This window comes from Martes martes, assembly GCF_963455335.1.
Source record: "Martes martes genome assembly, chromosome: 4".
Classification (NCBI taxonomy): domain Eukaryota; kingdom Metazoa; phylum Chordata; class Mammalia; order Carnivora; family Mustelidae; genus Martes; species Martes martes.
This window is the reverse complement of record NC_137891.1, coordinates 4,417,346-4,430,947: the sequence shown is the minus strand read 5'-3', so window position 1 is coordinate 4,430,947 and position 13,602 is coordinate 4,417,346. Positions and strand designations below refer to the sequence as shown.

Below are 13,602 nucleotides of genomic sequence, written 5' to 3'. Positions count from 1 at the left end.
AGCAGCCACCTCCCCACACAGGGAGGGGTCCTGGGGAGCCCCCCCATCCCCCCGCTGTGGCAGGTCAGTGGCACCGGATATGCGGAGACACCTGTTGTAGAACAAGGAGAGAAGCCCTCTCTTTTCAGCTCCCCCTCTGCACTTCTGTTGGCCCGGCCACAGCTCCCTTGAGCAGGGGCCGGGCCTGTGGTTTGAGCATTGTCCGGGGACAGAAAGGGTCAGGTGCCCCTGCAGCTCAGAGAGCCCGACGGGCCCAGCTCGGGGCAGCTGGCAGAACCGACCAGGCCTCACGTGACAGGGCCGCCACCTGCACTGGGGCCCTGTCCCTGGACATGGCCTGGCATCGTTGGGAAGCTCCCGGCAGTGGGGGGTGGGGAGGGGGGGCTGAGAAGGCTCTGGAGCGTCCATGGAACGGACACCAAATGGTAAAGGGTGTCCAGCCTGTTTGGGTCCAGATTCAGTACCAGGCAGAGTAGGGTTTGGAGACAGTCTGTCCCGGATCCGAAAGCTGGCCCAGGACTGGCCCTGCACACGGCTGGCATCCTTGTGTCTCCTCCACGGAGGAGGTGGGGCTGAGGGCCCAACGCGCAGGCTGCCTCCTTGAGGACTGGGCCCATCCGTGCACGCGGGGCTGCAGGGAGGGGGGGTCTGTGCCGGCATCTCCAGCAGCCGGGCACTGGGGGTCCCTGCGGGCTCTCCCATTTGTGACACCCTCGGACCGTCCTGCCTGCCTGGGACAGTTCCTGTCAGGGAGCAGGGAGGCTAGAGGGGGGCAGGTTGTTGTGCAAGAGAAGCTGCCCCCAAGTAAGTTAAGGGAGGGCGTACCATCTCTGTCAGCACCCCTGGCCCCATCCGGGTCCTTAGACTGGGGGTCCACGACACCGGTGCACTGAGCACGCCCCTCACGGCTCCTGGCTCCTTTGTACGGGGGGGGGGCGGGCAGCCACCCCATGGGACAGGCCTGTCCACGGCCTCGCACGGAAGTTCCCACAGAGCAGCCTCTCTCATGCAGAAAGCAAGTTAGTTCACAATCCAGTGGCCACGTGCCTAAGGCCTTCCCCGTGACAAGGGAGCCGTGAAAACAGCAAAAGGGGCCGCTCCTCTACTTCCCGGCTTTGTCCCCTGTCACCAGACATTGCCACCCTGAGCTCGGTTTCCCTGACGCAGTTGTACGTGGGAGAGCCCCTTTCTTAAGTTTTAAAAGAGCAAACACAGGCTCTACTTCTTGGTTCCTCTTTTATGGGTTTCAAGGAATGAAAACAATGACAAAAAACAAAGACTCAAAAACATGTCGAAACTTTGAACAACAAGCAATTAACCAGGTGGCAGCAAAGGGCACAGAGAGAAAAGATGAACCTGCTTGCAGTACGTGAAAGCCGGGGAAGGGCGACGGGACACGTTCCCGAGGTAAATGGGCTCCGCGCGAGGCACCGCGGGATAGAAAAGCAATTGTTCGATGAGGGAACTGCGAGGCCACAGCTCCCCAGAATCACGGAGTCAGCTGGAACAGGCGGCTTCAGGGACACTGTTGACCATGACCCTGAGTCCAGTGGGTGCACCTGCCCCGTGCTCATGCCCTCGGGGTGCTCTGCCCCGCCCTCGCTCCTGGACAGAGCTTTGCTGGGCCTTCCAGACACAATGCTTCTCCCTGGTCCTTAGGGCCTCTGGCCAAAGCACACACAGCTTAGCTGGGGACTGCTTCCCTCACTGGATGGTGAGCAGCTGGATCTAATTCACGGTCCCAACCCTAAAGAAGCCAGGGGCTTTCGGCTGCTCTTGTGTGTGGCACAGTGTGTAGAAAGAGGGAAGGAGAGAAGGTAGGACGCCCCGTTGGCTTCTCGGATCCCAGCAACAGAGAGACAGAATCCCAGCCCCCCCGAAGTTTAATGTCTAGGGAAAAGCAGACATGTCCAGCTGAGGAACAATCAGGGAGGCTTCCTGGAGGAGGCAAGCCCTGGCCCGGAGTTGAAGAACAAATAAAAGGTGGGCAGACAGAGGAGGAAGAAAGCGCATCCAAGGTAGCCGGATGTGCACAGGTCACTAGGCTCGGGTCAGCTAGGATCCTTCTGAGAATCTTGGCTGCTCTGGGATGTCAGAAGCCATGTTCAGGGGAACACTGGCTGGGAGTGGGATGGGCAGGGGCACACGTGGCTGGGGTCTGTCGGCCACACAGCAAAGTCTGAGTGCCCTTCTGCAGGCAGCAGAGCCACGGAAGGGCTTCGGAGCAAGAGAGAGACACAGTCCCGTTTCTATTTTGAAGGTCATTCTGGCAGCAGGGAAGCAGGGCAGGGAGGACAGGGAGGCTGGGCTTTGCCGAGGCAGGATGGGGCGGGGAGAGGGGAGGGGGCCCTCAGGGCGCCGTCCCCCTGAGAGGTGCAACGGGCGTGCCCCAGTGAGTATCTGGAGGCCAGAGCCCAGGTAGGAGGAGAGAGAAGTCCAGAATGTCTGCGGCCACGTTTCAGAGGGGCCCCAAGCCTTGCACAGTCCTAAGTGCCAGGGTGCTAACCTCCTGGGAGACTGTACAGCACCTGTTGCCACTGAAAGTCCCAGGACACTGAGTCACAAGCACGAGAGGGACGCTCAGAAACAGGGCTCAGGACGCACAGTCACACACCAGAGAACCCAAGACTCAAGCGGCCTCGGGAGGCCAGGAGCAGCAGCACCGGGCTAAGACCTACGCCTCCAAACCACCTGCCCTCTTCCTTTCCTGGCGGTTCTGGCCAGAGAAGCCCTAAAAGCTCCCGAAGTCATTGGGAGGAAGGCCTGGGAGTGAGGCTTTCAGGAACCCCATTTTTCTGAGTATGAAAGCCGTTCCGATTACCCAGCTGCGCTGGAATTCTTCCTTCCCTTCCTCTGGTGGTCTGCCCACGAGTCCCGACCGTGCCAGAAACTCAGGCAAGTCATTGCACAATGTGCCTGTGCCTCAGTTTCCCCAAGTATAAAATACAAACTGGTACCTGTTTCCTCCCTCATCCGGGTTGAATGAGAGCACACGCGCCCCGTGCTGGGCACACCATAGGTGCTCAGGGCCCGTTCTTACCACTGTTGCTGTTAACATCTCTCTCATCATCTCTGTCGCCCTCTGTGGACACCCCCCAGACAATGAATTACTGAGGGGGGACGCTGCTCTAAGGGATTCGCTGCTCACAGAGTCAGCTCTGGACCTTGCGGCAGGCAGGAATGGGCTCTGAAGAGTGACTTTGGTGGAAGCCGTGCTTGGCCGGGGATTGCCGAGGGACACAGTGGGAACATTGACGTCAAGTTGCCCAGAAGCTTCGCCTGGGCAGGGCAACTCAGCTATGAAGATGTCCCCTGTGAGGTAAGTGCATCAAGAAAGGAAGAGGATGAGGGTCGTCTTTTTCTCTCCCACTGACGGAGAACCCCTGGGAGCGAGAGGTCCTGGCCCAGCACCAGCCACACACCCGGCGCCCCGCCAGGAGGAAAGAGGCGACTAACTCCGCCTTCCCTTGGGTCCCTCCAGAAGTGCAGAACTGGGAGGCGCTTGATGGGGGACTGAGGGTGGGGGACAGGCAGGAAGGGCAGCTGTGAAGCATGTGGCGCTCAGCCGGCCGCCCCAGCAGGTGACTGCAGCTGGATCTCGCTGGGAAACACCAGTAAATGGCTCAAACGTGGACCTCAGAATAGTTCCCCTGAAGGGCAGAAGAACCAGGGTGTTTCTTCACCCAAGAAACTGCCTGAGAGCTGAGTCAGTCCTGTGGACACATTTCACCTGCTGTGCAAGCAGGCAGGGCAGCCTTCTACCGTTCTAGAAACATCCCTCAAGCACAGAGCTGCTGATGCTGGCATTTTCTTGTGGGCAGGGGCGCCCTAACCTGACAGCTGACTGGGACGGCGTCCCCCGGACAGCGTCCGCAAAGTGCCTGCTCCTCACCCCCTCCCCGGGCTCCACGCTGAGGATGCAGACCCCTGGCCCCCGGGGCTGCACGTGGAGAGGGTCCCCGACCCCTCGGGGCTCGGGCAGGAGCAGGGCTCCTGCGGAGGTGGAGGAAACTCCCCTGGGAGTTGCAGGGGCAGGACGAGGGCCACGGGGAGGAGCCAAACCCACTCCCACACTTGTGGCTCCCAAGAGGGTGGGAAGCCCCCCTCGGCCGCTGCCACGTACCCTGTCTACCCCGTCGTGTGGGAGCAGCCTGGGAAGCGGCTCTGTGGGGTTTATTTGCACCGCGGGGTCTGCAGGGAGACCCATGCATCTCTGCTCTCTCCCCCCCATCACTCAGGTCTCTGTTTATGACTCGATCCACACTCTCACCCTGAATGCACTAACTTCTCCTCTCATCTGCTCACTCCGCCGATCTCCCTTACTCGTCCCCCGACTCATTTGTTCCGATGTGTTATTTAGAGGCTCCCATAGGGTCACCACCGACTCCCAGATGGAGATGCGGCTGCTGTTCACGGTTCGGGGGCTGAGGGTGGGGCTCCGCCCACGGGGCTCGGCTGTCCCAGAGATCTCGGGGAGCAGATCGGAGAGGCCAGCCCTGAGTCAGGGAGGGCTCACACCCAGCAAACGGCACAGCAGAGCAAGCTGGCGGCTGCCCTCGCTTTCTCACCTGTGATTTCCTTGCTTTCACCGTTGGTGTGCTTGAAGCGGTCTCCTTCCACACGGACGCTGGGGCACAGCACGTCTGAGGAAGGCAAGATTAAACAGGAAGATGGTTGAGCAAATGTGACCCACAGCCCCTCCGTGGGATGTGACAGCACCCAGGGCCCCCAGCTCCCGGCACAGCACCCAGGGCCCCCAGCTCCCGGCGCGCAGGAGGCGGTGCACACTACGGACTGGTTCATTCACACGGGTACTCGTCGAGCACCTACTCTGCAAATACCGTGCTCTGTCCTGCGGGGTGCACCAACAAGCCGGCGTCCCTCCCCACAACGAGCACAGTCTCACCCTTCAGAGGGAGTCAGATGCCCAAACGGACAGGTCAGCCCCGTGTAGTAGATGACTGAGTGGAGGTTGTTGCTGGGGGATTCGGGACACGGGTCTGACCCCTCGCGGAGCTTAGGGGAGGTCAGGGAAGCTTTCCTGGAGAGGGGATGCTTGAGTCCTTCTTACCAGAACAGTGAAGATGTGGCCAGACAGACAAGAGAACACGAGGTGGCACAGGCAGAGGGCACCTCGTTCAGAGAGTCATGAACATACGCATCAAGACTCCACGTCGGCAGGTGTCAGGGAAACGGGAAACATGTGCCGGGGGCCCACCACCGAGATGTCTCTTATGCCCACCCCAAGGAGCTTCAAGCACAATTCCAGAAGCAAAACTGCTCAGTTATACGAAGGCAACAGAGTACATCAGTCCCACAGCAAGAACAATATGCATTACAGGATGTTAGAATGCCTCAACGTCGTCATGGTCCCTTGCTTAAGAAAAAGCTGGAAGGGAAACACACTCCTCCAGTCGTCCTACAATCCCAGAAAGAGCACCAACTTGGAATTTTAAAGTCTCCCGTCCAAGTGCCGGCCCCCTGACCAACCGGCCCGCTGTCTTGGCCAAGTCTGTTAACCTCTGTCTTGGGGCGAGTGTCTCTGGCGGGGAGACTGTCCAGAGCACACACAGGCCACAGGGCTGCGGGGGGCTGAGCAAGTTCAAGCTCACGACGGGACTGGAGCACGGCTGGGTGACCCTCTGATTCAGCGCCCGAAGCAACGTGCTTACCTTCGTGGAGACGCTCCCTGCGCGCGTCACTATCTCAGCCTCCCCCGCGTGAAATAGTTGCGCCTTCTGCCCCATGCGCAGTGACCTGTTTTCATGTGCGGGGCACACGGGTCTCTGTGAGGGGTCGGTTCGGGGACCCCTTTACCAACCAGCAGCGAGGGGAAGTGGAGGTATTTTTCCTGTATATCCTAAAAGGCACTGCGAGGTCTGTGAGCCCCGTGGAAGGGGTTATTTTGGAAACAGCACCGAGCCATCTGTCTAGGACAAAATACGCAAGAGGACGCAGGCACCCCACGATATTTCAACAGCCCACCAGGAAAGTGGCAGCTGCGAGGTGACCATCCACCGCTAGAGCCCCAGAAGGCTGCCAGAGACACTGGCTGGGGACCACAGTCACAGCAAGTGCATAGACCCAGAAGGTTCTATCCTTGAAAATGAGCAAATGTCTGGAGACTGATAGCCAGAGCTCAGGCGCAGGCAGGGCCACCGAGCCTTGCCTCTGGAAACACCCTGAGGTTGTGACTTGATTCCCAAACCCAGAAGGGCAAGGACAGTCTGAAGACCATGAACGCAGGCAAGAAGGAGCCTCCTTTCAAAGACATGAGAAGGTGCCAAACTGCCTTAAGGAATTGTTCCCTGAACTGACCCCCGCCCGACCGCCTGGTGGGGCCATCACTAACCCTTAAACATCCAAGAGGCTCAAGGGGCAATTTATAGCCAACGTAGCATCCAGTCAGGACAAATGGTTCCCAAAATAGCCCCCCAGCCAGGCTTCGCAGGGGAGGGATGTCGGGGCCCTCTGGGTTCACCTGCTCGGCAAGGAAGTAGGGTTAGCCTCCAAAGCCCTCCTGGCCTAAAACTATATCTGTTTGGCCAACATATTTCCACATCTTGGATAATGATCTATTTATTTCCACATTAACTCATTTATTTCAACTAAAATAGCGGAGCTCCAGATATGTTCCAGGCACAAAGCTAGTTCTAGGGACACTGGAACGGGATAAAAGACAAGTCACCGGGCGCCTGGTGGCTCAGTCGGTGTAGCGGCTACCTTCTGTTCAGGTCATGATCTCAGGGTCCTGGGATCAAGTCCCACAACGGGATCCTTGCTCAGTGGGGACCCTGCTTCTCCCTCCGCCAGTCTCTCCCCCTTCTTGTGCACTCTCTCCTTCTCTGTCTCTGACAAACAAATAAGTAAAATGTAAAAAATAAAAACAAAAAGACAAGTCGCCGTCCCCGCCGTCAGGGCACGAGTGGGCTGACTCTGACCTGAAGCACAGGAAAGTGTTGGAGCTGCCGTGACCTCACCATGCCCCCTTGCTTTGTAGGCTCCCCCTCAGCCTTTGAGACAAACTGCCTCCCCCAGGGCCTGTTCTCAGGCCGGAGCCCCAGCACCCCACCCCATGTCCCAGGACAGATGGCACCGCCTGGAGGTCACTGATGGTGTCTGTCTCCCCAGGGAGTGGGAGAGCAGCCCCGGGCGTCTCCCCATTCTGTTCCACAGCATCACTGACTCCCAGCCCCAGGCAGACAGGCCCCGAGTTTATGGGGACCAGAAATGACCAGCGACCCCTGAGTCAGCACTGGATGGCCTTCCAGGCACGGGCTCCAACATGACGTGGGGGAGCAGTGATGCCACAGAGCAGGGCTCCTGCCGTGGACGGGGGACGGACCCCATGGGGCGTCCGTCCTACTTCATCCCTGCTGAGAGAATGCCTCTGTCCTCAAAATGGCAGAGTTTCCAGCCCAAGGAGTAGAGTTGTGCAGGTCTGGTCTTGGTGAGTGGAGGTTATTCTGTCTCCCATCTTTCTAGCCTCCCTCACTGCCAGGGACACATGTGTGGCCCAGTTCTGGACAAGAAAATGAGTGACAGAGTTTGCTGCGGTTGGCTGAATGGTGGTTCCTCAAAAAGCCTTTGCTTTTCCTGATGGAATGGGACAGGGAGGCGGGTGGGGCTGCCAAGGTCACGCTCCCTTCTTCCTCCTCAGACTACGGGGACGTAAGGTCTACGGAACTTCCAAAGACAAGCGAGGAACCAGGGACTCCCAGCTCCAGCAGCCCGAGCCTAGGGGAGAAAGGTAAGAAAAACACACTTCTCTCCTTGCCTAAGCCACTGAACTTGTTTTTGTTTGGTTAGCTTTTGTTTTTAATCTGCCGCGGAGTGATTCCAAGCTTGCATGCATCCCCTTTCTGGGAGCAGAACGGATAAGCCAGGCTCCAGGACTGGAAAGCTGCGTCTCTTTCCAGATGCCCAAGGACAACTCAAGAGGACCAGCACGAGATTCTCCTGGTCAAGGAGCCACGGACGGACTGGGGTGTCTTGACTATCCCAGTAAGGACGGGTTGACCCGGTCACAATTCAGGATCGACGTGAGAGGCGGCTCTGGGACTAGGGATGGGATAGGTTCTCAGGAATGGAAATGTGGGCTTAGTTCTGGGTGAGTTGGTCAATGTCCCTTTTTGAAGGGGAGGGGGACACACACGGGACGTGTCTGATCACAATGACCTGCTCCCCCGGAGTGATTAGTGACACTCACTGACCCTCGGTCTTCGGGCAGGCGGAACCTCCGCGACTTCTGGAAGGAAAGAGCCCGCAGGACCGGCTCTGTTGCACCAGAAGCTTTCAAGGGAGACCAGCTACCACTGGGTCGGAGCTGCAGCTCCAAGGGGGAAAACAGGAATTCACTGCAGTTTCTGTGGAAAAACACTTCTGTTGTCATCAGTTTACCAAATGGTGGGGGGGGGAGTGGACTTTCCGAGGATGCCCTTTGGCTTTGTGCCGACACACCCACACTCCTGTCTAGAAAACACCGAGCCAGGATCATCCCCTGCTGTCTTCGTCTGGTAAAAGGGAGTGCTGGTAATTCCTGAGCACCTACTGCGTGCCAGTCCCAGGCTGGGGATTGTCCCCGCAACAACCGTTCTAGTACGTTGACTTTTCTTCCTGTCACGCAGATTGTAAAAACAGAGGCTGGAAGGTTAAGAAACTCACCAGGATGGGAGGAGTACCTGGATTTGAATAAAGGTCTGCCTGCGCCTGGGGTCTGGGGGAAGACTCGGTAGCCCTGGTCTAGGAAACCAGCGGGACCCTGGAAGCAAGGAGCAGAGCCCGAGGACTCAGCGGGCCACGGACAGGAGGCCATCACTGCTCACGAGCGCGTCACAGCGGCCGCCGCGGAGGGTAGCCGGCCACAGAGGAGACGACGGCAAGGGGGGCAGGGGACAGGCGGAGGAGGAGGACGTGAACCGGACACCAGCAGACACACAGCCCAGCGCCTCCGCTGCTCTGGGGCCAGCCCGGAGGGCGTCCTCCCCTTGCCCCTCCAGAGAGCCAGCAGACACTGAGCCAGGCCCGGGGTGACATGACTGATCACGAGAGCGATGCCAGTGGCTGCCGGGGGCTGAAGACCCCCGCGTCTGACTCTGTGCCGGGTGTGCAAGGCAGACCATTTCCTCTGTGCTGGGGGATGGCGGCTTCTCTGTGCTCAGCGGACACGGGTACGCCTGCTCTGCTTCAGACACCGTCCTAAGTGTGCTGAACCCATTAACACATGTAACCGAGTCCTCCCTACAGCTTCAAGGGACAGGAGCTGTTGTTTACAGATGGGGTAAGAAAGGCCCCAGGAATTAGTAAACGCATCTCCCAAGGCCACAGAGAGAGCAAATGGCAGAGTCGGCCCGATGGCTCAGGCGTCTGACTCCTGACCACTGTGCCACACGGCCTCTCCAAAAGTCACCCACCTCCGCCCCAGTCACCCAGCCAGCAAGGAGCCGAGTCTGCCTCCAAAGCCCGCGCAGACAGACAGCCAGCTGCTCCTTCCTGAGGCGGCCCCTCCAGCCCGGGAAGGGCTCACACTCGTAAAGTCCTTGCGCTGCACCTCTAGGACCCGGGGGCTCCCCAAGTTCGGCCCGCCGGGTCAGCTCACTGGTGCCCATTGGCACCAGGCTCTGAGCTGGGTACTGCAACCCCAGGGCAGACAGACAGCAAGACGGGTACCAGCCCACACAGGCCCCTATTCTCTGTCACAGAAGCTACTTCGATGTTCCAAGGCTGCCGGGGTGCTTCTCCCACTATCTGGTCTTCTCCAATGGAGCCCCCCGGCCCCCCACGGCTCCTCACCCAGACAGGCCAGGGGAGTAGAGGGACAGGTCTCCTCTGAGCTGTGAGCACACAGGCTGGGATCATAGCTCCCGGGGGGCTGCGTGTCTGCTGCTGGCTGAGGCACCGTTTGACATCCTGTCTGGTCCCTGTCAGTGAAACTCATCGCGTCCATTGTGCAGACAAGAGAACTGAAGCAAGGAGAGCCAAGAGGACCCACTTAAATCACGTAGCCAGTTAGTGGCGGAGATAGGATTCAACTCCGTGTGACCCTGGCACACTCTCGCTTGTGCACGCGCACACACACACACACACACACACGTGCGCGGCGGGGGATCCAGAAGGACATGGAATACTGACACCATGGTCACCTCTAGGACCGAACTTGGTGAGATTCCTTGACTCCTTTTGCTTTTGTGTATTTTCAAATTTGTTTTAAAGATTTGAACATGACTTACGAGTTATTTACTGTGATGAATTTTTAAAAGCAGGTCTGAGCCCCGCCCTGGGGTGCTTGCTGCTAAAGCCACAGGAGGCTCGGGGAGAGGAGGCCAGGAAGGCCAGCGGGGGCTGGTGGGCTTAAGCAAGCGCTGTTTGCAGAGGTGAGCTCAGGAGCCCGGGAGGCCTGTTGGGCCTGCACCAGCTGACGTGCACCGGGTGGCCTGGACCGCGGTGGAGGGCCCCACACCAGCGCCCTCTCTCCTCTCCCAGCCCAAGCCCGGGCCTGCTTACTGGGGTAAAGTGAGGCTGAAACAGGGCCAGAGGGAGACTGTGCTCTCCAAGGCCGACGGGGAAGGTGGTCTGGCTTCTGCAGACCTAACCTCTCTCATGTCAGCTGCCCCTGTGCAAGCTTCCGGATCTGGAAATAATGGTGTGAGTTTGCGGGGTTTGCCCCAACCAAGGTCATCCTGCAGCTTAGACAATGAGTGGGAAGATGGTGACGTGAGGCCTGGCACCTAAATGCTGCTCATGCATTCATTCACTCGTTCAGCCAGCGCATTTTTGCCAAGTGCCCGGCACCCACCTCCCAGAATAAAGAGCCAGTGCCAGCCAGGGCCCCGGCCTCCCGGGGTCAGAAAGCAAAGAGCAAACAGACAGACACAGAGAAGCGAGCTGGTGGTCGTGCAGGAAGGACGCAGCGGGTGTGTCCGGGTGCTGGCCACGCGGGCCACGCCGCACGTCAGATACGTGGCGCTGGGAAGACCTCGTGGGTGAGTGACACCCGGGCTGAGAGCGGAGACAGGCAGGAGCCGGCCACAGGGAGAGCAAGCGGGCAGGAGCAGCAAGGGGCACAGAGCCCCAGGGAGGAAGGGGTGTGGCTCGCTGTGGGCTGGGGACGGGACCAAGGCCTGAGCTAAGGGGAGTGAGGAGACAGAGGGGAGGGAGGGGAGACGTCAGCTCAGGGGAGCCTGGTAACCCAGGGCAGGGTCTGGAATTTGGGGCAAGGAAGAGATGACTCAGGCAGGGAGTCAGGAGTGAGCGACGGAGGCAGAAGGCAACGGGAGTTACGCTAGGAGTGTGGCCTTCCAGAAGGGTGGGATGTCAAAGGTCGCTGGGGTCCTCAGACCACCTTTCCCTCCCAGGGATGTCCCGTGGGTGAGCGCCAGCAGGTGTCAGCAGAGGCCAAGAGGACCTCCTCCAGGAGGGCGACCGGAGAAGAGGTGCGGGGTGAACTCAGGAGAGTAGTGGAGCCCTCGGCCGGCACCCAGGTGCCACATAGGTCCTGGCCACGTCGGTCCACTGGGCTCAGCCAAGCAGTGACCTTCACCCGTTGGCATCTGAGAGGCGCCGAACCTAACCGCAAACTTTCTTTCCTTCATCCCACGTTGAATGAATACCAACTATGTTCCCGGCACTGAACCGCTCTGGGGTATGAGGCGTCAGCGACCAGCTCTCTGTCCTCCGGGAGTTGCCGTCCAGTGGACAAGATGGAAATTGGCCAAACAAGGCACTGACCTCTCCAGCAGGTGATTACGACCAGTGGGAAGCTCTGAGGCAAGGATGGGAGAAACACAGTGGGAACCAAGCTGGCTGGAGGGTCGGGGATGTCTCCACTGAGACCTGAAGGGTCAGCTGGACGGAGGTAGGCAGAGGCGGCAGGAGGGTGACCCACGGCAAGCTCACAAGACCCAGTGACTTGTCCCCAAGTAATAGAACTCATCACTCGGGATGCAAAATCCAAACCAGGTTTATCTGACCCCACCATCTCCCATCTTCGGGCTACAGCCCACCACATGCCCATCTATAGAACAACGGCTCGGGGGACCTCAAGAATCCCTTAAATGAGCAGAATTGGTGAGACAGTCACATGACACATGGGGGTGGGGCCAGCAGTAGGCAGGGGCTGAGGGGAGTGCTGTCAGGACCTTAAGACTCCTGTGTTCCGCTGCGAACTTAATCATTAGGGAGCAGAGCAGGACACGAGCCAGTGTTTCCAGACTGTCTGGCATGGCAGGGACGTGATCACTGCCTGGATGCTAGGGAGGCTGCAGGGAACAGAAAGGGCAAACTTCCCTGCCCTCCCGAAGCCCAGGGTCCAGAAGAGTTCACTCAAGTCTCTCAAGGGCTTTCCCGGAGGGCTGGCCATGCCCAGCGTGCAGCTACACTGGGGCTCAGAGTGGTGGCACGACCGTCCATGTCACCCTGCAGGGAGTGGCAGAGGTACGATCCAAACCCAGGGCTGGTGAAATGCACAACTCACACAACCTGCCCAGCGCACCCTCAAGTCCAACAGGGGAAGATGCACGAGGCAGGAAAGGTGAGCGGCTGAGCGGGGCCATTGGGGCGACGCAGGGAGGCACTTCTAGAATCAGTATTCGTACAGCACACGGCCAGAGCTGAGGGTCGGAAGGAGCCTGAAGGATGACCCTATGGTCCAGACCTCTCATTTTATAGGGAAGGGATCTGGTGCCACCCAAGGGAAATGCCCACTGTGCAGCCCCCACCAAAGCCACCACTGTGCCACGAGGCCACAGCCTCAAAAGTCCTCAAAGGTGCTCTGAAGCCAAATGCAGGAAACACCAGCCGCCCAGGGGAGAGCAGGAGCTTCTGGGACGCAGTGTGATCTGCAGGACAGCCGGTCCTGGGGAGGATGGGGTACGGCTTCTAGAGCCGAGCTCTTCTCCCCAAAGCTTTGCCCTCTGACTTGGATGCAAAACCTCTGGTCCAGATTCGCTGCTGGGACCGATTACATCTGTTCCCCAGGAACAAACATCTCCTCCAGCTCCAGCTCCCTCTTTGCTGTCTCTGATCTGTCTGCTCCCCCCACCCCCCGCCGGAGGGAGCGAACAGTGACCTTATGCGTACGGCACCCTGTGTTTTCAGACTCCAAGGCTAGTTTGCTCAATTCTAGAATTGAGTCCACAGGCTTGACACCTGCCCTTCAGGGCCCTAACACGGGTTAGAGGAGAGAAAATGCAGAAAGCGCCACGTTCAGTACTCAGGCCACCTCGGTCTCGAGCAATGGCCCTCTTCCTCCCCCTCCTGCCCATTCCCACCGCAGGACCGGCGCTGAGGGGAACGTCACCAGCGCCCAGTCAGGGCTCAGTCACCCACAACCCTGAGCTTCCACGAGATCCGAGGACGAGGGGCACCCCCAGGGCTGCATGACAAGGGGAAGGTCCTAGGTGACAGGGGTGCGGAGCTGACCCACAGGTAAGGAAACAAAACCTCCTCCTTCCCTCCATGCATTCTGAGTAGAAAGGAAAACAAAAACCAAAGAGTGCCAAAGTGCAAATTGATCGCGGGAGTTTCCAGAAGATATTTGACTCCGCCCCACGGAGAGGAGACAAGACGTCCTGGAGGAAAGGGGGAGGAGGTAAGAGACAGGCC

The 13,602-nt window shown here is 58.9% G+C and overlaps 1 protein-coding gene across 1 annotated transcript in view; it reads right to left on the bottom strand.

Moving 5' to 3' along the window:
• COL22A1 (collagen type XXII alpha 1 chain) overlaps positions 1 to 13,602 on the bottom strand; it is a gene marked incomplete at its 5' end in the record, with an annotated part of 228,133 nt that overhangs the window by 195,789 nt on the left and 18,742 nt on the right. Inside the window, one exon of the mRNA XM_080800193.1 lies at positions 4,569 to 4,643. Coding sequence (XP_080656319.1) covers positions 4,569 to 4,643 — 75 coding nt within the window. The remainder of the gene's footprint in view (positions 1 to 4,568; positions 4,644 to 13,602) is intronic.